This window comes from Stegastes partitus, unplaced genomic scaffold (assembly GCF_000690725.1).
Source record: "Stegastes partitus isolate 25-593 unplaced genomic scaffold, Stegastes_partitus-1.0.2 Scaffold509, whole genome shotgun sequence".
NCBI lineage: Eukaryota > Metazoa > Chordata > Actinopteri > Pomacentridae > Stegastes > Stegastes partitus.
In genome coordinates this window covers 315238-339340 of record NW_007578240.1, presented here as the reverse complement: position 1 = coordinate 339340, position 24103 = coordinate 315238, and the positions used below count along the sequence as shown (strand labels likewise).

General features: G+C 41.4%; 1 protein-coding gene across 1 annotated transcript; it reads left to right on the top strand.

Annotated features, from left to right (window-relative positions):
- The first annotated feature begins 6785 nt into the window (after positions 1-6785).
- Positions 6786-23350, top strand: mfsd2ab (MFSD2 lysolipid transporter A, lysophospholipid b). Its single transcript, XM_008287619.1, has 14 exons — positions 6786-7000; positions 10125-10250; positions 11191-11315; positions 15239-15362; positions 15992-16070; positions 16187-16356; positions 16525-16615; positions 17089-17207; positions 18135-18218; positions 20105-20188; positions 20349-20461; positions 20552-20695; positions 21096-21272; positions 21359-23350. Exons 1-14 carry the CDS (start codon positions 6920-6922, stop codon positions 21411-21413), a joined length of 1572 nt encoding a protein of 523 aa, XP_008285841.1. The 5' UTR covers positions 6786-6919; the 3' UTR covers positions 21414-23350.
- Positions 23351-24103: the final 753 nt, after the last annotated feature.

The following is a 24103-nucleotide window of genomic DNA, read 5'->3' as shown; positions in this document are numbered from 1 at the left end:
TTCTTGTTTTATGTGTATTTTTTGTACAGTTATGTGTCACCTTGTGTTTTTATGATGTTTCTTTCATGCCTATAACCAATAGAGCATAGCACTGTGCCCAAGAAAAGTTTCCCTCATGAGACAATAAAGTTTCCTCTACTCTGTTTTCCACTTAAAGCTCATATATTGTAGATGCCAATCAGCCCCTTGCTCATATGGAGACAATCTCTGTTTATTCTTCTGTTATATAATCTATAAGGATATATGCAGTTACAATTTCCAGTCCATCCATTTCCACCATACCCTTTGCGGTGACACGCAGCCATTGGCCATGGAGGGAGCAATCCTTCCAGAAAAGAGCCTGGTTGGCAGGCCCAATCATGTTCTGAGGTGCATTAGGGATGTGGCTTTTATACTTATACCAATTGATGACCACTCACACCCTGAAGATGAGTGCACTGTCATACTAGAAGTACTCCAAGCAGATTAAACTGGCTAAGTAAGCTGTGCAGTGATGAGTCAGGATGTGACTGCTGGTCACGCATTTACCAGTTTAATAAAAACCAGGCATCTAGGTGTTTTTTTAAGGGTGGATACGACTTACAAACTGATAATGACTACATGAAGCTTTCATTTTGTGCAAATTCAAGTATTACCATGGCATTAAAACCACCGGCCTGGTATTATGTAAGTCCCTCGTGATGCCAAAGCACCTCTGACTCATTGGGCCATGGACACAGGCTCCTGCAGGTGTCCTCTTGTGTGTGGTACCTGGACACTGGCAGCAGATCCTTTGGGCCCTGTAGGTAGTAAGTTGGGGTCTCTATGGAACGGGCTTGTTCTGGTGCATCCCACAAATACTCAGTTGGATTGGGATCTGAGGTGTTTGGAGACTGGGCTATTTGTCATGTTGCTCAAACTGTCCCTGGACAGTTTTTGTGGTTTGATGCTGTTGCCATGAGAGGCAGGGATTGGTCTGTAACATTTGTAACATCCACATGAACGCCAACACTCAAGGTTTCCCTGCATAACATCGCATTGTAACAAAATCAGCAATGCCTTTCGCTTGAGCTATCTGTGGCCTTAATGTTGTGGCTGATCGGTATCTCAATAGCTCTAAATTAAACTGACTTTACCTGTCCAGGGTGTCTCCTGCCTTCGCCCTAAGTCAACTGGGATAGGCTCCAGCCCCCCCACGACCCTAGTGAGGATTAAGCGGTGTACAGATAATGGAAGGATGGATTTAAGCTTTGACCTATACAGAAAATGTTTTGTAGGTGCTTACTCAGCAATAAAAAGAATAATGTGAGAAAATCCATCCATTATCTATACACCGCTTAATCCTCACAAGGGTCGCGGGGGCTGGAGTCTATCCCAGCTGACTTTGGGTGAAGGCAGGAGACACCCTGAACAGGTCGCAAGTCTATCACAGGGCGACACTTAGAGACAGACAACCAAGCACACTCACATTCACACCTACAGACAATTTAGAATCACTAATTAACCTCAATATGTTCTTGGACTGTGTGGGAGGAAGCCGGAGAACCCGGAGAGAACCCACGCTGCACGGGAAGAACATGCAAACTCCAGCTCCTGGGTATCCTCACCAGGATGCAAACTGGCGACCTTCTTGCTGCGAGGCAACAGTGCTAACCACCAAGCCACCTTGCAGCCCATGTGAGAACATAAAGCATTGAAAAACTCCACCCTTCATCAGTAGACACTACATACAGAAATGTTACCTATATTTATGCAGCTGCGTGCAATGCACATGAAGGAGGGACTGGACATCTGTATTCAAGTTCAAATGTCTTGGAAAATTCCTGCATCAGTTTGCTCCAATACAATGCACTAATAGAATAAACTGCAAGTAGTGTTGCACCAAGAATAAACCCACACATGGAGGAATGTAAGGGTGGGGACAAGACAAGGAAAGTAGCTTTTGATGCAAGTCACAACAGGCTGAGTGCATAATTAAAGACGAGTCTTGTGCATTTGAATTGGCAAGATCTTCTGTATGTCCTGGAGGATTAACTGTGATCATAACCATGTTAAGTCAGAACTGTCACTTTAAGCTCCTGCATGTCCACAGAAACCAAGTCACAATCCATAGCTCAGAGGTAGAGTCACTGTATTTGTGGACACTTGTTAAAAGGGAAAACTCTTAGAAATTGAACTCTCACACTGCAACTTTATTTTTTTTAAAATAAAATGTCCTCAAAAAACCCAATTATGTCTGACAGAGTTTTTTTTTTTTTTAATGACATCTGCTTCAAACTTGTTTGCTTCAAAGTGACCCAGAAAGGGAATGACTGCTGCCCACTTGATCGGTCTTCTTTGAAATCTGCTTCATGGGAAAACGCTGAACTCCTGAACACAACTCACATGACAACTCCCCCTTCCCCAAACACTCCCCTCACACGGTTCTCCAGTCTTTGTGTCTTGTTGTGTGTGCATTTCCCTCCCTCCTGACTTTCCATCCCACCTGTAGCTATGTATACCCTGCTGCTCGGTTGACGCACAGAAAGTTCAACCTACTGGACAACCTTCTGCATTCGCCGCATTGCATTGCACTCACAGGCTCTCGCGGACGCTGTGTTTGGCAACAAGCACATGCAGTCATGCGGCCCTGATCGCACACACGTTGCACATTTACACACATAATAAATATATCCACTTGTAAACATAAAGAGTCATCACAAATCCCACGGTGATGTCAATCAACAAGTAGCGCGACTTTAACAACATAACTGTCACTGAATAAGTGGAGGAAGTACACACATGCAAACTGGTGCCAAACCACTTATGCTTGTGCCCATGCCTGGATCTAGCTTTTCCAGTGTGGCTGTGTCTCTACTTGTACTCATTTTCCTATTGCTACCGACAAACCACCACGAACAAAATCTAAGGTATCCATATAACACTTGAAATGTCTCTTCACGGTCACACCCAGTGTTACAGTAGTTCCTTTGGGGATGCTCATTTACCCACTCTGTGTGCTTTGTCAGTAGCCATGCTAAAAAGAAATGGGACAGGTAAGGTGATCCATGGGAAAGTGCCTCGGTGGATTAGGGTTAGGTCTCTCTGGATGCAACGTACAGAGTGCGGTCTTTGTCTTGCTGCAATCAAATGCACTAGAGTTTGATTTCTAATCAGTGAGGACAAGTCCCTTTGGGTTTCAAGCTGCATTGGAAAAAGCATTTTTGAGCAAAAGAAAGCAGTGAGATGAGTGTCCCTGTAGAGACGCTCAAAGAGCTGACATCAGCTTTTGCACGTGGTGATGCATGTGCTTAAAACAAAAGAGCTGCTTGAAATTAGGTAGAAGATTACAGCATGATGGCAAATACAAAACATATTACCATAGTTGCATAAGTAGAGGACAAAAAAGAAAAAAATTCTACGAACTGTCTGGCTAATGTCTGTTCCATAGCAGTATTAATCTTATCTGAAAGCAAACATTAGCTTCCATAAGCTACTGGTCATATCAGGCTGTACCTGATAAATGCCAGAGGGTATAGAATTGGGCAAGGATGTGACTTTATTGCTAATGCATTCACTGTTTCACTTCTAATAGTAAGAATTCAAACTCACTAAGTTTTGAGTCTGATTTATGCTTCCCTCTTGTGTCTTATATGATTTTTTTGTCCATCAGTGTCACCATATAAGCATCGAAATGTCTTAGATCTTCCCTTTATCGACAGGTGATATTATTATCGCCAAACTGTCATATTTCAACATGCGTACAACACAACGCAATAAACTGTAACTCTTCACTTCAGGATGATTGCAACAAATCTTTTAATAACACTGAAATGAGCTCAAAGGGCAGCAGACAACTGCCAGAATGTGGCGTGATGTGTGACATTTTCAAACACCAACAAAATGTGTTTGTGTGTGTTGCAGAGGGCAGAAGGAAAACCCCTTCAAAAACATGAACATTTATCCTGCACTATACTTAGTTTTTCTCTTTTTTTTTGGTATGTATTTATGATGTTCTCAGAGGCAGCACCAGACAGTGGGCTGACTGAATTTACCAACACAACTTCAGGCCTTATCTAATCTGCAGCATGTTGACTGACATTGATTTGTCTGTACTATTACAGATTCACACCACGTGTGCAAATGGCCTAAACTTGACTGCACAGTTGGCAAGGTCAGGGTTCAACTATCAGAAGTTGAACAATGCAGTTGAGAGAGCGCCTATTAGAGGTGTGTGAGTAAACACATAGGTGTGGGGGTAGGAGATAAAGCTGCATTGTAGATATATGTTTGAGCTCGTTGAGGCGGCAGATTTCATACCTGTGTGAGGTGTGTTAAAATGTGCGTGCGTGAGGAAAGATGGTGTTTGTGTAATGGCAAAAGCAAATATTGCAAATGTCTATACATCTCCAGTAATCCAGAGGCTCCTACCAGAGACACAGATAAGTATTCAAGCCAGTGGCAGCGTATGTATACTGCATATGTGTGCTGTAGGCTTCCTGGAATGTGTGCTCAGCTAAACTCGGAACATATACTGCCAGAGCAGGAATCGCTTTGCAAATAAAGGCCTGAGTCAGAGAACTTGAGAAACCCTCAGGCAGTGAGCAGGCAATCTCCAGTCAGCCACATAAGAAAAGACGTTGCTTTTTCTTTTTTTTTCTTCTACCACCCATGAGGAATGTTGTGTGTGCTTCCATTTAGCAGTCAGGCTATATGCGTATCCATGTTGAAAGAAGCAAAAAACGGTGGCTTTGACCTGTCCTCACTGATGGTCAGTACAGAGGAAGGTGGTCACTCTGAGCTGATACCAATACGCAGGACTTGTGAAGGTTGCAATAGAGTATGACCGATCAGAGATAGCACAGTTGCAAACACGCGCATTTGCCAAAATACACAACGGCTGCAAAAGAAGTGTTTGTTCATGGGGCGGAGATCACCTGAATTTAAGCTACACTCCACATCACACTGCTGCAAAGGTGTAAAAGCTGTGCACTATATTCTTAATGGCTGTGCGTATTTTCAAAGTATATTTTAGCAAGCCGTAGCTTAGATTTTAAGTGGATTATTCTATAACTTAAACTTCTGTATTATGTCTTCGTCTTTGTAGCTCCTGTTTATGTTATATAAGCCACTGCAATGCCAGAAATATAATTACACTCATGTTAGGTATTGCTGTCTTCTGTAAATACATTTTAAAACTACGTGATATTTTGCTTTTATATGTAGAATGTGTGATTTTGTTTGATGGTACATATGAATTATCAGGTCAAAACCACAAATCGAGGGGAAGCCCTTTAAGGCAATTTTTAAAATATATTTGTTGAAACTAGGATGATTTAAGAACCCCCACAAATAACCTAAGTGAAATACAGAAATGAATGCAAAATGAAAGCGATATCCATTTTTTAAAAAACTGTGAAAATCTTGCAGCGTGCCAGCAAAAAAAAAAATTTTTTTTAAAAGACAGACATATTGAAGAAAAAAATGCTGAGAGTCTGGCAACAAGAGTGGCATAAAAAATATGTTAAAAACTGTGCTATAAAACAGCATGTAGAAAAATTCCAAAAAAAATGTAACTGTATGTGCCTCAAACATGGCTTACAACTGTTATCAGTTATACTTGGTAATTATTGTAATTTAATGAAGAAGAAGAAAAATGTATAGAGATACAAGATATATCAGTGAACACATTGGTATCGGCTGATATTAGTGTTTTTTTTGTTGTTGTATCGATATCGGTCCGTTGAACAAATCTAGCCGATGTGACAAAACGATGATTGTCTAACATTCGCGCCTTCATCTCAACATTTGATATTGCTGCAGCTGTTTTTACTTAAACGGTCCTGGACTTGAACGTTAAATATGTTAAAATATGTTTAAATATGTTTTACTTTTGTTACGTAATAAAGAAGACTATGTGGTCTAATTTGGTATGGGCTTCTTTTGAATAGTTTTCACGTCCTCACAGTGCTAACTTACAATCATTTTTTGGTGTTAACAAAGATTGAATATCGACATCTTAACTATCGGTTATCAGAAATCTTAATATTGGCCAGAAGTTTTTATATTGTGCATTTACTATATGCATATATATACCATTCACAAAATAATAACCACCTTTAAATGACAGGCCTATAATGAAAAATTACAGGTTATCACCTAAAGAATATGAGAAAAATACAGCAAATTACAGTATATTAGAATTTGTTTGTTGTAACTAGTTAAACAGTCTGTAGCTTAAGATAAAATCCTCCTAACACTGAATGTATGCAAACTAAATGAGTTCTATTTTTTGATTAATACAGCAATTAAAATTGGATATGGTATAAAATAGTGTATAATTCGCTATATGTAACTTCATTTACTTATTTGTTTATTTACTGCTTGTGGAGCTCTAATACAGAAAGAAGCTGGAACCAGTATATAAAAAATACCCCCCAAGGTTTCATTTTGACTTGGATACTCCCAGAAGAAACCTCCCAACCCAAAACAAACAAACCAAAAAAAAAAAACAAAAAACAGAAGTGATGGATTCAGTGTCCTGAAAGGAAGTCCAAGCTGGCATAAGGAAGAGTGTTTATTTAGTAAATGAGGCTGGAATAAAGTCCTGCTTCCTACACTGAGCGCAAACACGCTTTGATAAGGCTCACAGTGAATTTCTGAGTAACTGCTGCTCAGAACCATCGCCGGACGTCTTATCTGTCCATGACGGAGCGTGAGCCCGGCTGACCCGGCGGAGGGGCGGGGTCAAGACATGGGGTGAATGGAAAGGGGGCGGGCGGCTCCAAAAAAATTACTACATCCACCCCCGCTGCCTCCTCAGTGTTCCAAACGACGAAGATACCACAGGACGTGTTGCTTCAAACCGTATCGAGAAGACTTGTTTGAGATTTATTGCTAATATAATATTTTTTTTGGTGCCAAGTTCAACCAAGGAAGAAAAAAAAAAAGCTCCTCTGCGATGGCAAAGGGAGAAGGAGGTGAACAATACTCCAACGCCAGTTTATTGAATAAATCGGACGGCATCAAGCTCGCTAAGAAGGTGAGTCCATTCATTAAGTCGATTTTTTTTTTTTAAATTTGGTTTCTGGGTTTGAATGTTCTCACCAGGAGGAGAAAGAAGCAGGTTTATCCGGGAGTATGAGCTGAATGAATGGAGGAGCTCACCGGCGTTTTAAACCGGTGACTCACGGACGTTAGCTAACTTAGGCGCGCGTCACTCAGTGTGATATTAGCGACACGTTAACTGTTATCTCAGAATAATTTTAAATGATTTAAATAGTCGATAAAAAAAAATAAACCCATCAAATATCAATAATTTAATTCAGAAAATCACTGCTGCTTTTTCTTCCAGAGCACCCTGCCTCTCACACCACGACAATTTTCAAATTGTTTAGCTAAAGAACTGTTTAGCTAAAGAACCACGGCTGACCGTTAAATGAGCAACTTTTAAATAGTTTTTGTTCGAAGGCTGTAATATTCAGGGGTTTTCTGTCCCCTCATCCCCCCTCCCTCAGCCACACAAAGCTAAATTTAAACCACGAAAATGCCACTTATGTGTCTTAACAGCTGCCTTTTAATCATAGCCACGTTCGTCTTATTTAGACGTTAAGCTAGCTGCTGTAATTAGCCGCTGGAGTTGCCTCATTTGCATAACAGTGTTTCGAATCAAAGGTGGAATTGAATCCATGGACAATGTGCAGCCGGGTTGAAAACGTGAGTCTCCATTTTTTTAAAAAGCGATGTAGGGTGATGTCGACTAATACCAACGTGACATATCTCAGCCTGCAGCCTTCCTATCAGTTTATATGGGATTCTGTCGCCTGATAGATAGGTGTGTTCACAATGCTGCATTCACTGACTCCTCTGAACTCCACCCCAGACAGAGGGACTTCAATATTATTCGCCTGTGCAGTTATGAATTTCGTAAGAAAAATCCGAACGAAGCAAGTGTAGAATTTGTGGTAACTGTGTCTGTTTCTGCTTCAGAAATAAGGCCACAATGATTTGCATTGCAAAGGGAAGAGGAAGACATTTGCATCAGCTTGTAAATTCAGTCGTGGGTTGTAATGGAACAGCATGTAATTATTATTTCTCAGTTATTCCTATGTTCTTTATCCCCTTACGTTACCTCTGTTACCACAGGAAATCCGTGTTAAATTTGAGATTTAGACTGCATTTCTAGGGCTAATTTCTATTTTTCCGATACCCGTGAATGCAACAGGGAGCACCCACCAAGGCGACGTGTCAGGCACAGAGGCTGCAGGCAGGAGAACGTTTCCTAAAATCCCGTCCAGAACGAGCCTTTCACATTCCTGCCTTGGCCTTTTGAAATAATTCACAGCGGTGCAAACGTGAACTTGAACCATCTTTACCACCATTGTGTATCAAAAACACCCACCAGTTCCAGGAGATGCCCCTGACCTGAGCACCTTATCAGTTTACAGTAGTAACATGTCATTGCTGGTAGCACAGATAGCAGGTGTTGTAGCCTTTGAAGCACCATTCATGCTATTCATGTTTACAAAACAAAGCAGTACCTCTTTACTGACTCTATTTCTTTGCCTACACACTTTTCCAACACATTCCTTATCCTTTCGTGCAGTTGGCATGCATAATTCAAAGCAAAGTACTATAAATGCATTGCTTGAAAGCTGTGCGAGGAGGGTGACATTAAGTCACTGTCACACTGACACATTCCTGTGTTACATGCAAATGTCAGCGCAGTGTATTTTTAAGACTAGGAGCGGCAGAAATGCATGTAGGCTTATGCATACAGGTATAACTGGAATTGCATAACGTGGAAAAAGAGCTGGACCTAAGGGGACATGTTCATCACATGGCAGGGTCAAGTTTGGTCTTTGAGACCTGGCATTCACATCCATGGAGACATGACCTCAAACACAAGGTGCAACTGCTGTAATGCCACCCATTGTGTCCATAATTACTCCTATGTTTTGATGGTGCTGGTTTTTCACTCCAGTCAGAGAGTGTTTTGTCACCTAAACAAAGATTGAGTTGGGTGCATCAACAAGGAAAATCACAGAAAAGTTTTGGACTATAGTCTGATCTAAGATGAGGCCATTTTATCCCTGTGCATATCAGTGACAAGGAACACTGAAATGTGCCTGCAGTTCCAGATTTTAATCTTGATGATGAAGCTTCTTCACTCCCGTTTTATGCTTTGACGTTATGTACAGTTGCTCTTTCCTTATTCAGCACTAGTACTTGAGAAATTCTTGGAGGCAAGGCAGGACCAAATGTAACTCTTTGATTGGTTAGGAGGAGGGTGTGTTTCCACCTCTCTTTGGGCAACAGCGGTCAAAACGCTGATCACACTGGCAGCCATCCCTGTGGGTATTAAGCCAGCTCAGTCTGCTGCCAAGGTGCTGTCACCCTGGCTTTTGGTGTGAGTGACACCATGATGTTGTCATGCCCTGGCACTAATCGACACAGATTTGTGTTGCTATTAGAAGAGCTGTTTAGAGTCTGTCTGTTGAGGAAATTATTACATCTACAGTGGAGAAAATAGGATAGAATGAGCGCTTGTTAGAGAACCAAGGGGTTCTTGTTTCCCAGTGGCTGTTCCTGACTCTTGCCAAATACACTGCACCATGGTTAGCTTTTTGTCAGCTGAACTCTTGGGCTCTTACGACTCTCACTCTGGTGATTAAGAATTTAGGCCACATTCCTCAAGAGGCACTGAAAAATAAAATGTGTTTTTAAATCAGACTATTGAAGGTTTAATTGTTCGGACAATGAATTGAGAAAGTAACCTGTTTGTAGGTTGAGGGAATCAAACCGTAACTTGCTGTATTGCAGTCACCCTGTTAGGATTAAGCTGCAGTTGTAGACTCTGGAGAATTGACCCCTCCTATAATTACAAGGGCCGAGCGCTGCCAAAGCCGAAGGAAGTTTACAGACAGCTGCAAATACTTATGGGCACTTTCTCCAGAAGTTTGTTGCTGTTGAATTTGTAATCTGCCGTTATTTGTCAGGTGTTATCTTTGTAATAGATAAACAGATCTCATGGATGGTACTTTGTCTACATTTCTGTACAATTTTGTTTTTATCCTGATTTCCTGTTTAGTTTTAAAATTAATGTATTCATTTTGCAGTGGATCATTTCCCTTTACTAACAGTGTGTCTTTGTTGTATTTTTCCAGCATGAGAGCAGGAACAGGTTGTCAATCTGCAACAAGATTTGCTATGCTATCGGTGGAGCGCCCTACCAGATGACAGGATGTGCCTTGGGCTTCTTTCTGCAGATCTATCTTCTGGATGTAGCTCAGGTGAGTAATGCACACACCTGTCCAGACATTTAGTGTCCCTTTCATAACACACAGCTGAATAAAGCCACCATTCCGTCTTTAAATGACCCCTTTATTGCCAATGGGAACATGGTGTACATCCTCAAATGCCCTTGCCTGTTCTCTGTCCTGTCCTGCCCTAAAAAAATTTGTGAAATGTGAGGTTATATTTACAGGCTTGAGGTCAAGGAGCTGTACCTCAAAGCACACGTCATAAGGGAACATACAGGACATGGTGGATATCAAAGTTTACTAACAAAGGGGGATGAGTGTGGTGGGAAAATGAAGTGGTGGAAAAAGTTTCTCTCTTGTTTCCATTATTGACTTTCTGATGACGCTCTGCTGTATCCAAAGGCTTACAGGGGCTTGCTCTGAAAAATGTTTGGGTGGAGGGACGATGGTAGTACGATAAGGAGGAGCTCGCTTTAATGAGCTCTGACACTAATCTGATGGTTAAAGCTGCGATAGCATGTAAGTCGTAGGCTTCCCAGGGCTTAGCTTTGTTCGACTTCTAACATTGTTGATTAAGAGTCCATTGGTTGACACAGCATGGCGCAGATTGTACAGTCAGGAGTCGGGCATTCATCGTGCCTGGCGTCCAGTCAAGCTTGTCTGCTCCGCACAGATGAACAGCAGACGGACTGAGCTGCCAAGTGGCTCCTTCACTGCTTGGCTTCATCCTTGTTAAGGGTTGCCCTTTGACTGCTGACTTTTAAAAAGCCGGGAACTAAACAATAAAATGTCAAGTTTTAGGGCTTCACTGCTACTGTTTAACTATACAACCACAGGGTACGAACACTGTCAGCTGACATGCAACGTCTAGTGTGGATGTTGTACTGGTATACGTGTACAATAACTATATTTACAGATGTGTATTTGTACTGCACAGAATATCCAATTTTTTATGTCTTCACTTTCACAGTTGGATCCCTTCTATGCCTCCATCATCTTGTTTGTTGGCCGAGCTTGGGACGCCGTAACGGACCCCACAGTGGGCTTCCTGGTCTCCCGGAGCCCATGGACACGTTTTGGACGCATGCTGCCCTGGTATGTTTCATTCCCAGCCTCATTCAGTGAGCTACAGTCTGTATGATACAGTTTGACCTGATATATTTAGCAGCTAGATCAGCACTTTAGAGCTTTTGTTGTGTTTTTTTTTTTTTTTTTTGACAAATCTGGGTAATTATCTCCACCCCTAGCTGTAATTGTCACATCTTTGACTTGACTTTGTTGATAAAGCCCAGTTAAGTAATTAAATCACTTAATGGGGGGTTCCGTTGCCCTCAGTGAGTCAGAGCTCAGAGTGGAAGATTTCCAACATCATGCTGTACTTGTGTCAGTGTTTGGAGGCGGGGCTAAGTGCTCTGACTGCATTGGAAAAGCCAGCATCTTCCCAGGAGAGGTTACTAGGGGTCATGCTGATGCAATCACCATTGTACCACTTCCTCATTGCTCACACATGCGTGTGCGTCCACTCATACTCCCCACTCTCTCTCTCACACACACACACCCACTCTTAACTGCTGCTATGCATACAGGACATGGAATAATCTACTGAAAAATGCTTCGATTAGATATATTCAGATTGAACACCTAAAGCCAAAACACAAATAAAGGAAGTCCCTGCAGGTATTATTCTTGCACATATCCCACAGCAAGGCCTTTCACATGGCATTGACAAATACAACACCTGCCTGCTTCCAAGGCTTCCTCATACAGGCAGCACACAAAGCATTTTTCAGGAGAACTTTCTGTTCAGATACTTGAATCTCTCTATGCTATTAGCTTGAATCTTTGTCTATGTGTGACGGCCAGGCTGAGGGAGTGGGAGGCCTGTGATGCTTCAGGCCTTTTTTATAGAAAGGTTACCGACCCTTTTTCTTTTTCTATATCCCCTACGTTATTCCATCTCTGAGCGTCCTGCATGGGTTTATTTCACCATTTGAGCATGAATATTGTATGACTTTTAAACTGTCTTTCCTGCATTGTCAAAAAGTGCAGACCATCTTGACCCATGTCTGAGGGGTTAGAATTCATACTGTTACGTGAGCAACTTGCGGTGTAAGGTGTCAGTGGAGCCGCTAGTTATAGAAGTGGTTGCCAGGCTGCTGTCAGCACAGACGAGGTTTTAAAGCTACTGTCCTGTTAGTACATTCAGTGCCTAATAGCATGATTTAGAATGGAAATGGGCCAGTGGCGTAAAAGGGTGTCAAAGAGAAAGGGAATAACATTTGAGGTAGATGCCTCACCCCACTGAGGCATCTTTATAATGAGCAGCACAGGGAGGTGCAGGGCTCAGTGCTCCACCAGCACATTTACTCACTTGCCTGTTTGATTGAAAACATAATCTCATGGGTACAACAGGACACAAATGGGAGATAAAGGTCCTGTGTGGTCTTCCCCTCAGTTTCCCATGTGAATGTTCCATTGGGTGTTCATACCACAAGAACACCTGCATAATTAATTTAGAACACAAAGGATATCTCCTGTTCAGAAAATGTTAAGCAATTCCTGAGAATGCTGAAAATATACCTCTCTGGTTGTAAAATCGTGCTGCAGTTGCAGAGAAGTAACTGGTTTTACAACAAAGGACCAATTCTACACTTGTAGTCACTGAACATCAGTATGTTATAGACTTATGATTTCTACCCAAAAAGTTATCATTTCATTCATACTTTTGATACACTTGTACATAAAATCACATTGAATTGCAACAATTGGACTAATATACTGAAGAGAAATAGTCTGCAGCTCATTATTGTAATTTGCAGCCCACATCGAGATGCTGATGTCTGAATTTCAAAAGTGGGTCATGCAGGAGGCTGCTTGTGCTAAGTGAGATATATCTCCTCCATTTGTCGTCGGAGATGGGATGTACGCTGGGGCTGTAGGAGGAGGAGGACAGGAATGGTTGGCATGTTCAGTCACATTACGGTCAGTTCAGACGTAAAGATGCAAGCAGATGAGTGCTGCACATGAGGGCTGGGAGGAAGCTGGACAAAGGCGGGCGCAGCGTTCCATCTTAAAAGCTCTGTGTTTAGGTAGTGGGGGGAGGGTGACTGCATGCATGCTAGCTTCTCATTGGTCTATCCCACAACACACCACCTGTCTTAGCCAATGGCGTGTCAGCTCTCAGCTGTGCAGGGCCCTGTGAGATTTTTAAAGAGTGGCTGAGGAATCCAGGAGGTTACTGCAGTTCATGTATCACTGGCTCCATACCGCAGAGCCACAAGTGACAGACATTGGATTTTCTATTACTTCCTAAAAATATAAAACAGATACCGAACACTTGTCTTGTCTGAAATGAATTTAGAACATTGGGGTGGTATTTGATTTAGTGATTTTAAAGAGTTTCATGTAGAGCACAGTTTAGTTTTTAATTTTACTGAGGTCTTTTTTTGGTCAGTGCATGAAACCATGAAGTCAAGGCCTAAGAATCAAAATGTGTTGCCAGTTTCTTCTTTTATTAACAGCTGTGTGTTCACCCGCCCAGCCCAACAATGTCTGCCAAAACAAGAAAAAAGACTTTACATATCGCTCTCGGCTCATAGAACACGTTTTCACAGTTAATAGATGTCAGACTAAAAGCTGACACCTGCTAAGTTAACTTGCACAGATAAAATCAGCCCTCCTTAGTCAGCACAGCTATTTCAGAGGAGATTTAAATTTAATTCCAGGAGGGAAGTTCAGGTCAGTACTTATATGGCCTGCTGTGTCACTGCAAGTCTTAGTTTAGCCTCCAAACACTGAAAAGATGGGACTTCTCAGGAAGCCTGTTTAAAAAAAACAAAAAAACAAACAAAGCAAGGTAATGTGTAGAGATTCACTTGTTGTGCTTTTTCTTCTCATTATTGATCCATCTATGTTGTGAGATATGTAAATAAATAAAAGGCATTTATTGATGTGTGAGATGTGTTGGTCTCATGTAGCACAGAGGAGATTGTCAATAAGTAAATGCACTCCTAAGTGTACTGTCATCGTCAGATAAAACATGTGCTTTAACTTGCCCACCACTCCCACTGTGACTTCACACAAGTGTACAGTTAATGACATCACATGCGTGAGAGAGCAGCCTAAATGCTGCTCCTCCTGACAGCTCTCTCTCTGTGAAGTACGTCAGTATTTTACGAGAAATCTGTTTAAGTTGATTGGCAATGAGTCATAAGCGAAGCTGAGCAGTTTGATTGGATATTAGTTTGTGCCTTGGACAGACGTTGCGTTATTGTGCTTATATACAACAATTGCATGCTTTTGCTTCTCATTGTGATGTGTGCATGACTTCATATCCTGGAAGATAAGGCTCGAACGTTTCCTGTACGGCATAGATCGACAAAGCAGGATGCTCTGAGCTGTTTCCGCTTCCACAAGCCAAATTTTTTTTATCCAGCACGGCAGAAGTGTGGCTGCACTCACATTCTTGCATCTGATTGGAGAGAGTTGATCTCACCACAGGAAGTAGGTTTCCAGAGGAAAGGCAGTGACTAAAGGAAGTTTTAGAATTTTTTCCTCATGATGTGAATTTGCAGGATGTTAGACAGTCACCTGATTGTGCATCATTGGGGTGAATTAGTCATCTTTAAAATTAAGCAAGTGTGCTGTTGTCTGGCAACATTCCCCAGAGGTATATCCGTCCATAACACTCGGATCTGAACATACTTGAAGTGCAACTTGTATCATGTGTGGGAACACCAAGAACTCGGTGCCCTAATAATGACAATCATTGTCAGACAGTCAAAGTGAAACACAGCTGAGGAGCAGTTGTCATGGCGGATAGAAAGACAGTTTAAAAAAACACACACAGTGTTATGTAATGAGGGGCCCCTATAGTTGTGAAGACTGGTAATTGTTTACAGAGTGAGAGAGATTTCACGCCTGAATAGATCACGTTTTCGTCCACTGATGTTGTTGTCCTCTCTCCTCATTCCTCTCCCCCTCTCTTGCCCCCTCTTGTCCATCCTGTCCATCTGTAGGATCCTGCTTTCAACCCCTCTGGCTGTGCTTTCTTATTTCCTCATATGGTACGTCCCTCCTTTTGAGAATGGCAAAGTCATCTGGTACCTCTTCTTCTACTGCCTCTTCCAGTCTCTTCAAACTGTGAGTATTGCACAAGAACACTCCAAATGAACACTCCCTTGTTCCACACATGCAACGCAGGGTCATGGCAAAGTAGTACTATGGTCCTACTATTTGCACTACCTTAGTGGATTTTAGTCATACATGCAAAGAACCTTTTACACTTTTAAAGCTCACTAATAAATCAGACAGTAGTAATATCTTTTTGTGTAATCCACACAGAAACTGATGTGTGAAAAGAACATTTTTGTCCTTCTCAGGGTCATTTGATAGATTCTTTCTTGACAGTGGACAGTAACTGCCTCATGTTCCTGCTGGTTTACTGGCAACAGCTTTTTTGCACAAAATACACAGAAGAGAGTGTCAATTAGTGAGTTTTAGGGATGGTGGTAAATGGACTGTTGCCTCTAGACAGAACAAGACTTGCCATTTCCCTTTTTCCTGTCTTTCTGCTAAGCTACGCTGACCAGCCGTTAATGATGGCCTCATATTTACTGTAAAGAAATGGGAGGACAATCCTCACCACTACCTCGGTGAAAGAGCCCAATTAAATTGACCAAAATGTTGATCATTTGTTTTGTCTTTACTTGTCTGCATGACCAAAATTGGAACACTTTTCTCACCTTGTTGCTCATTTTCTTTACCATCAGTGCTTCCATGTGCCATATTCTGCCCTCACCATGTTCATCAGCTCAGAGCAGAAGGAGAGAGACTCTGCCACTGCATACAGTAAGTATCACAGGAAAAAAAAAAAAAAAAACTTATCTCCTAGAATAATCTTATAGCAGACAGACATTGGGTATGTCACCTCTTTGCTAAACTTCTCTGATCTGTCTTCTCACCAGGGATGACGGTGGAGGTTTTGGGCACTGTGCTCGGTACAGCTATCCAGGGTCAGATAGTAGGCATGGCGAACGCTCCCTGCCTCCCAGGACCCGGTGACATCTTGGCAGACCTGAGCAACTCCTCGTCTGGACTCAATGAATCAGAACCTGTCATCTCCCTGGAGCACACGGTAAACAAGTTCATTTATTAATCCTGTGTTTGACAAGTGAAAGCTAATTGTCATTCCTTGTAGATGTTTGAATTACTATTCAAACAACAAGAGCTGATGGGAGGAAGTAGGACTTTAAAAAACAAATGGTGTTTGCTAACTGTTGCCTTTCTCTACCCCCCCTCACAGAGAGCGGCCTACATGATTGCATCTGGTGTCATCTGCTTGGTTTACATCATCTGTGCTATTGTTTTATTCTGCGGTGTGAGAGAACAAAAAGGTGAGACTTTTATCTTTCAGCCAAACTGACTCCATCCTCTCATCCCTTAAGTACCTAATTTAAGCTTTTTTAAACAGCCCAAGTCAGTGAAAGCTAAAAAAAAAAATAAGACCCTGAAAAGTTACCCTATTTCAGCTTCCTTATTGGTCGCAGATAAACAAATGTCTATCATGTGACGGAGCTGTTAGTAGTGTTTCTACTCTCGTCCAATAGGGATGCACAGTTACAGCTGTGTACTATGGTCTGACTGTGGGCTGACAGTCTGTGAGAGCACACAGGCTTTGGTTAAATTCGAAGCCTTGTGACTGGTGATTGGTCTAATAAGACACTTTTTATCCTGTAAAGGATGAGCTTAAAAGGCAGTTACTCATGAAAAATAAACTGAAAACCCAGGGAAGGGGACATCAAAAGATTCTGAGATGTATTCAAGTGGATCTAATTTAGTTAATTCTTCTCATTTTTCTTCCTTCCAGAGTCTTGTCGTCCCAGGTCAGAGCCCATGTCCTTCTTCCAAGGGATTAAGCTGGTGATGGGGCATGGGCCATACGCTAAACTCGTCATGGTCTTCCTCTTTACCTCACTGGCTTTCATGGTGCGTATAAGAGACACACACACTATTTATTCTGTAGTCTGGATTAGTTTATGTACACTATGTTTGTCATTTTTTGCTAACTCTATTTGCTCCATGTTTGCTTTTTGGTTGCTAAACGCCCCTTTCAGACAAACTCCTTTCTTTTCATCTGACACTCTCTGAACATGTCAGCTTCACCCTGGTCACTCTTACATGAAAGTTGCAATGGAACTGTTACTAGGTCGAAACTAGCAGCATGTTCATATCACCTGACACAGCACCAGCCTAAGGTGCATGCAGTCCCATTCACAGATAAGCAGTAAATATGCCAACATAATTGGTGTTGGTACTTTATTATTAGCAAGGTTATCTTTATTTGGTGATGTGAACATGTGCGTCATATTAAGGCTGCTGATGGGACTGTGTGATGGAAACATCTCCGCAATACAACACTTGATATGACGGAAAAATAATTAGACTGTAGTAAAATGATCAGACTGTATGAGCTATTGTTTAATTATTTGGCAGTGGACCTCAGGTTGAGCTATATCCAAGCTGGTAAACTATGACTCTGTGACAGCTCACCTGTCCGAAGTGAAGAGAAGTGACCTGCTGTTAGATCTGATCGATGCTGTCTCCATGTTGAAAAGCTTTCTATTAGTTTAGGTTTTATCTTTTGTTTATAAGTAGCTCCTTGGACCTTGATGTACTGCTAATTAGAATGCTGTCACTACAGCAGAGTGATGAAGACAGCAATGTCGTGTATGCCATGTCTGAAAAGGGCTTTAGTTCAACCGGTTCTTTTTATGTTTAAAGTTGGGAGTCTGTCACTGGTTTCTGCTCCTCGCCAGAATTTACTTGGCATCTCCAAAGTTGGCCCAAAGTGTTTGTGTTTGTTTGTTTAGGCAGTAAATATGACTGAGTGAGCCTCTTTGTTTTACCCTGCAGCTCCTGGAGGGAAACTTTGCTCTGTTCTGCAGCTCCACGCTGGGTTTCAGAAACGACTTCCAGAATATTCTGCTGGTCATCATGGTGAGCACACCCACACACACACATCCACAGGTGGTGATTCCAAACAAACACAGATAGGTGACACTGTTCCCATAGCAAAGACTACATTTCCCTCGGCATATGAAGCCGCCCATTTGTGTGGAACAAGTTACGACTTCAGAGTGCAGACAAAGGCTTTCCCTCCCAAGGCGAACACATAAATTGTCTTCAATTACAAGGCCGCTCTGTACTCTGTTATAAAGCAAGGCTCCTGGGTGACTCCTTCCATGATGTGTGTCCACTCTGACTGGTCTGCCTGAATGCCATCGCATTCCCACAGACAGTAGTGGAGCCACATTCACTTCTCCTTTCATGTCACAGCCTCCCTTTCACATCAGCTAGAAAAAACTTTAAAATCAAAGAATCCCTCGGCCCTCAGATCCTGACAGGTATTAAAGCCAATTAATCCATAGATGTGCTCGGCTCTCACACAGTACAACTGTGCCGACCGACGAAGTACAGGTTAGCGAGGTTGAAAAGATTACATGCTTTGAGCCTTTACTTTATGGAAAGGATTATAGAGGCAAGGCAGTGACCTTTTTTGAAGTACATTTATTTAGTGAAATGATTTTTTTTTTTGAGAGAGAGAGAGAAACTGCCCCTCATGCACTTTCCCATAATGAGCAGAAAGAGATCTGATTCTCACCTTCAGTAATATGGTGCGATGTCAGACTAATCTGAGCTGTTCAGATCTTATTAGAGCTAAGATAAGTTAGACAAATCAAATTACAGGTCTTATATAAGGACCTGTGTCTCAGACCGGTTGTCAGTTGCTGGATCAAAACAGCAAAGGTCAAATCTAATGAAACATTGTATGAGAGCAGCGCGGAGTTCATTAATAAGGGACAAACAAAAAGAACCTTGTGTGTCCTTTTTGCTGCTGTGAGGCACGTTGCAGGAAGCATGCTGTACAGAACATTGTTCTCCAGCCTTGATGCGCAGCAAATTAGCTAATTTTCAAGAACTGGGCAGTGTTTGGCCATGTTGTGCTGCTCAGTTTCATTAAGCAGGAAAACAGTGATTTCAGTTGTGAACAACATGCTTTACGAGGTGTGTTTAGAAGATAAAACCTATTAAATGATAATAATGTTTGATTTCGAAGGAAGGGGCTGATAAGGCTCATGGGGCTGAGGGAGGTGCCTGCAGGAAACTGCCATGGACTTTGGATTTTGAAAATGAACTGATATCAAGTGCACGTGCTGCTTCAAGATAATATATGTAAAAAAAAAAAAAAAAGAAATCTTCCACATGAAAATAGAACGGAAATAGAATTAGGATGCATGTTTACTCCTGGTACGACACCACATGAAACAGCTGTGAAAGCCACAGAACGATGTGATTGTAACACAGATGACTGCAGGGAGACGGAAGTGATGTGTGGGCGGTTTGTCTTTCAGTTTAGTATTTCGCTTGTATCCATAAGCAAATGTGGAAAAACACTGTTGCACAATGGCTTTGTGTCATTTTCACCTTAGCCAAACATGCAGGGGTCAGAGGCCCAATGGATCTGAGCACTCCCTCTGCTCCCTCCTGCAGAGTCAGACCATTACCTCTATGGAATTCTGCATTACATTGAGCTCAAATTTGTTTTGGGAAGAGCTGCAGAGGCCATATTGTCTTCCATAGTCACTGTTGTGTTTGGCAGATAAGAGAGGTCAAAGTTCTTGTGCATCACCACTTTCATGTCCTGTCAAACTCAGGCCGAAGCATTTTAAGAATGTTTCTAATATTGTGCTTCTTTCCTGTTATGTAACAGAGAGGCTGCATTAACCTGTTACAGAGGGTCTTTTGTGAAATTTACAGGAACTCATTAGAGTTTTGGCAAAACAGCTGGTTAACCAAACTTGAAATGTTTTTTCCCCTCTCAGCTCTCTGCTACTCTGGCCATCCCCTTCTGGCAGTGGTTTCTGACTCGCTTTGGGAAAAAGACGGCAGTTTACACTGGCACCTTGGTAAGGCTCGCAATCTTGTCCAAATCTTATGAAGCCTGCAACATTGGCAGGAATGAAATGTTAGTCTAGGAGTTCTGGAAAACTGCCGTAGCATCATTAAGAGGCTTGTTTCTGGAAGTAAATCTTTCAATGTGTTGACATCTAAATGTGTTCTCTCCAGTCTGTGGTTCCCTTCATGATCCTGGTGGTGTGTCTGAAGAGTAACCTGATTGTCACCTACATCGTTTCCTTCTTTGCTGGAGTTGGAGTGGCTGCAGCCTTCTTGCTGCCCTGGTACGACCCCTGCTGACTCTCCATCTGGTTTTCTTGTTTTTTTCTTTTTTTCATATGTGATTAATTCTAACTAACATTTTGTTGTTTCAGGTCCATGCTGCCTGATGTTGTTGACGATTTCCAAGTGCAAAACCCTGACTCCACCGGCCACGAAGCTCTCTTCTATTCCTTCTACGTTTTCTTCACCAAGTTTGCATCTGGAGTCTCCCTGGGAATTTCCACTCTCAGTTTAGAGTAAGAACTCACATACGCACAACATGTACTGTAAATTAAAAAAACAAAACAAAACAGTGATTCAGTCAAAATATTAAAGTCTACCTAAAGCTAAGTCAAATCTCTCGGCACCTAAATCCCACATCAAAGCAAGGAATTCCTTTCACTTCCATTAGATTTAATACAGTAAGGCTGAAGTGTGTGTGACTGTGCTGTGTGCGTGCATCACATGACTGACTGCACGAGTGCCTTTTGATCAGCGATTTTATTTTCTTCTTCACATCAACATCTCTTCTGTACTAAAAATATAATGAATGTTAGATCTCTACATAGTGCTTTGCAATTTCTAAAATGTCAAGTACTTCATGCACATTAGTCTCCAAGTTTATTTTCTGTTTGATAATTCTGTTTTTCCTTGTAGCTTTGCAGGCTACATCAGTCGAGGCTGCTCTCAGCCAGAGGAAGTGGACGTAACTCTGAAAGTGCTGGTTTCAGCCGCCCCCATCGCGCTCATCATAATTGGCCTCTGTATTTTGTACTTCTATCCAATCGATGAGGAGAGGAGGCAAGGCAACCGCAAACTGCTACAAGAACAGAGGTAAGGCTGTGAAGGACTAAAGCGTTTGTGTCTGTGTGCATCTGTGAAGGATAAAACTCCAACTGAAGTCTCTTGTGTTCTCGCAGGGAAAACGAGTCGGATTCAGAAACTGACTCAACAGAAGCGGCCAACGCTGTGTAGCACACTTTAGAAGACCCGCGGACCAATCGGGTGATCTACTGGCATTTTGCACTGGGCGGGACCAACGGACCTGGGCCTGTCGACTCGTACAGACACTGCCTTGTCCAGTCACACTGCTGCTGCTCCACCAACTAAACTTGATTGACTCAAAAGTGTAGTTGTTTCGGCCACGCTGAGGTCTTTGTAAAGACACCCATCCTACCTTGTGCATTTTCCCTGGCATGACAGTCACTGTTTTTTTCTTTTGTAAAGTCAGATCTCAAAAGCCTTACTTTTTTATAACTATACTTTTGAGTACTGTGGAAAAATCCTTTTTGTACAGATTGGTCTCAATTGAAATTGAAATTGCACAAAACCATGAAATGTGTTGGGAGCTTGTCAGCAGACCATTGGTGCTACTCGCTGGAGCTGAGCAGTTTCCATCCTTGTACATACCACATGGAACATTAATGACCGTGAACACTGCTTTTGAGTACAACGTTATACTTCTGACATATAAAATTGTGAGAAACTTGAACAGCGATAGCGCCTTAATTTCTGCCCCATTTTGGGGGTTAAAATCCAAACTGACAGAGCGTCAGCCACTTGCTCTCGAGTCATTGACTTGGCGTGTGATTTGAACACGTTTAAATGTGTTGTAGTTTTACAGTTTCTACGAGTAGTTTACAGAAACCTGCCAGCCAATCTGTCTCCATCTCATTCCCATCCACACTGGCTTCGTGTCTGTTTAGGACGAAGCCGTAATAATGTGATGTTGGAACTAGTAGCCAAACAGTAACAGACATGCTCTGAAGGGCTCGATTTAGTTCCTCGCCATAGTATATAAACCACTACAATAGTAAAAGCAGCTAGTTTGCACTCATCACTGCAATGTTTCTCCAACGTTTGCATTATTTACGATACTATTATTTATAGGACAGCTACTACAAGAACAGCGTCTCTTCTCTAATTGCTATATTTCCCTAATACAGATTAAAATGCTGGCAACAGCTGGTTCTAATTTAGTAATTACATTATTTAAATATTTATTAGTTTTGATTTTTACTCTTTTTTTTTTTTAATTAATGTGTGCCAGAAAGTCACGCTTCATGCAGTATTTAAACCTATTTAAGGCCTGTAAGGTTTTTCCAACTGAACTCAGAAGTTTCTAAGTGAGGAAAATGGGGTGGGAATCAAATTTTATAACATTAACACGCCTTTTAATGCATGTTGCTACTGTCTTTGCTCTATGTGCATTTAAAAAAAGGGAAGCACATAATGGTAAAAAAAAAAAAAAGAAAGATGGAGAAGTGAACTTGTTGTAGTTGGGTGTTTCCTGGATGTTTATTTTCTTTTGTACATATGTGTGTTTATTGAAGAAATAACCAGGATGCTTTGTGATCATCTCAATCCCTGTCATAAGAATGAGGATTGACATCTTTCATATCTATTGATATGGAAACGTGTACATGCAGTGTCATATGTTATACATACTGTTACATCTTTGCCATGTTGTTTCTGACAACTGAGTTGCCGATGTGAAGCTTTTTTTTTCTCTCTCTCCCCTTGTTTATATCCCTAGTAGAGGATACTGTACATGCCAACATGGTTTCATTGTCACTCACTTAACCTGTAATAATTGTACATCCTGTAAATCTCATCCCGTTTTATTTGGTCTTTTGTGTCTTGTCTTTTATGGATTTGTTTGTGAACGTCCCTTCATGACCCTGAGGCTGTAGCCAAATGTGTGAGCTTTAACCCCACAGGGGCACACAGAAGCCTTGTGTACATGCCTCCTGTGCATATGTGTATATATTGTACATGTAAACCTGTAAATATCTTTGATATTTGTGGCTCCAATTGAAATGAACGTATGTACACTGTACTGTAGTTATTTAAGAAAAATGTTGTGATGGAAAAAGATGTTAATAAATACTAATTGATAAGTGTACTGTGAACAAGCTGTCAACACTTTTCTTTTATTGAAACTACTTTTTATTGCAAGATTGAGTCAGTTTTATCAGAGACAAAAGTGCAGAGATTTAACCCTCATATAAACATGAAAACAAAAGCACAGTGTGTTCATAGGAGAGCCAAGGAATCCTTTATTGTTTGGCTTTTTAATGTATATTTTTGTAGGATCATAGCTTAAGTTCTAGGTCAGCTTAATGTGTATAACTAATAATACTGCAGGTGCAGTTATGTCATCTCATTTTTTGCATAGTTTTAATCAACATTTAAATGACAGAGGTAAATCCACACTATATCACTTCAAACACATTTAAACTAAAACATCAAAGCATTTTGACTTTAAATGTGCTTTATAAATGCTGGTGACTTAATCATGGATAATCAACTATAGCTAAATGCTTACAGAAGAAAGATATTGATACATGTGTTGATATTTATGTAGCTTCTTACAAACGCTGCCTGTGAAACATCTACAGCTATGCTCAACAGTATCAAGAGCAGCAGTAATATTTATTGAGTAAACTAGATGAAAAATGTGCATTTAAATAGACCTTTATATGTATCATTTTACATACCAATAAAAAAACTCCTCAGATTAATGATTATATATATACACACATATATATATCAAACTGTCCATTGATCTTTTCCTGACAGTCTGCGAACACTACGTTTTTACAGACACCATTATTCATAGTGAACCACTGCCATCTAGTGTTGGGGACTTGTGAAAAATACAC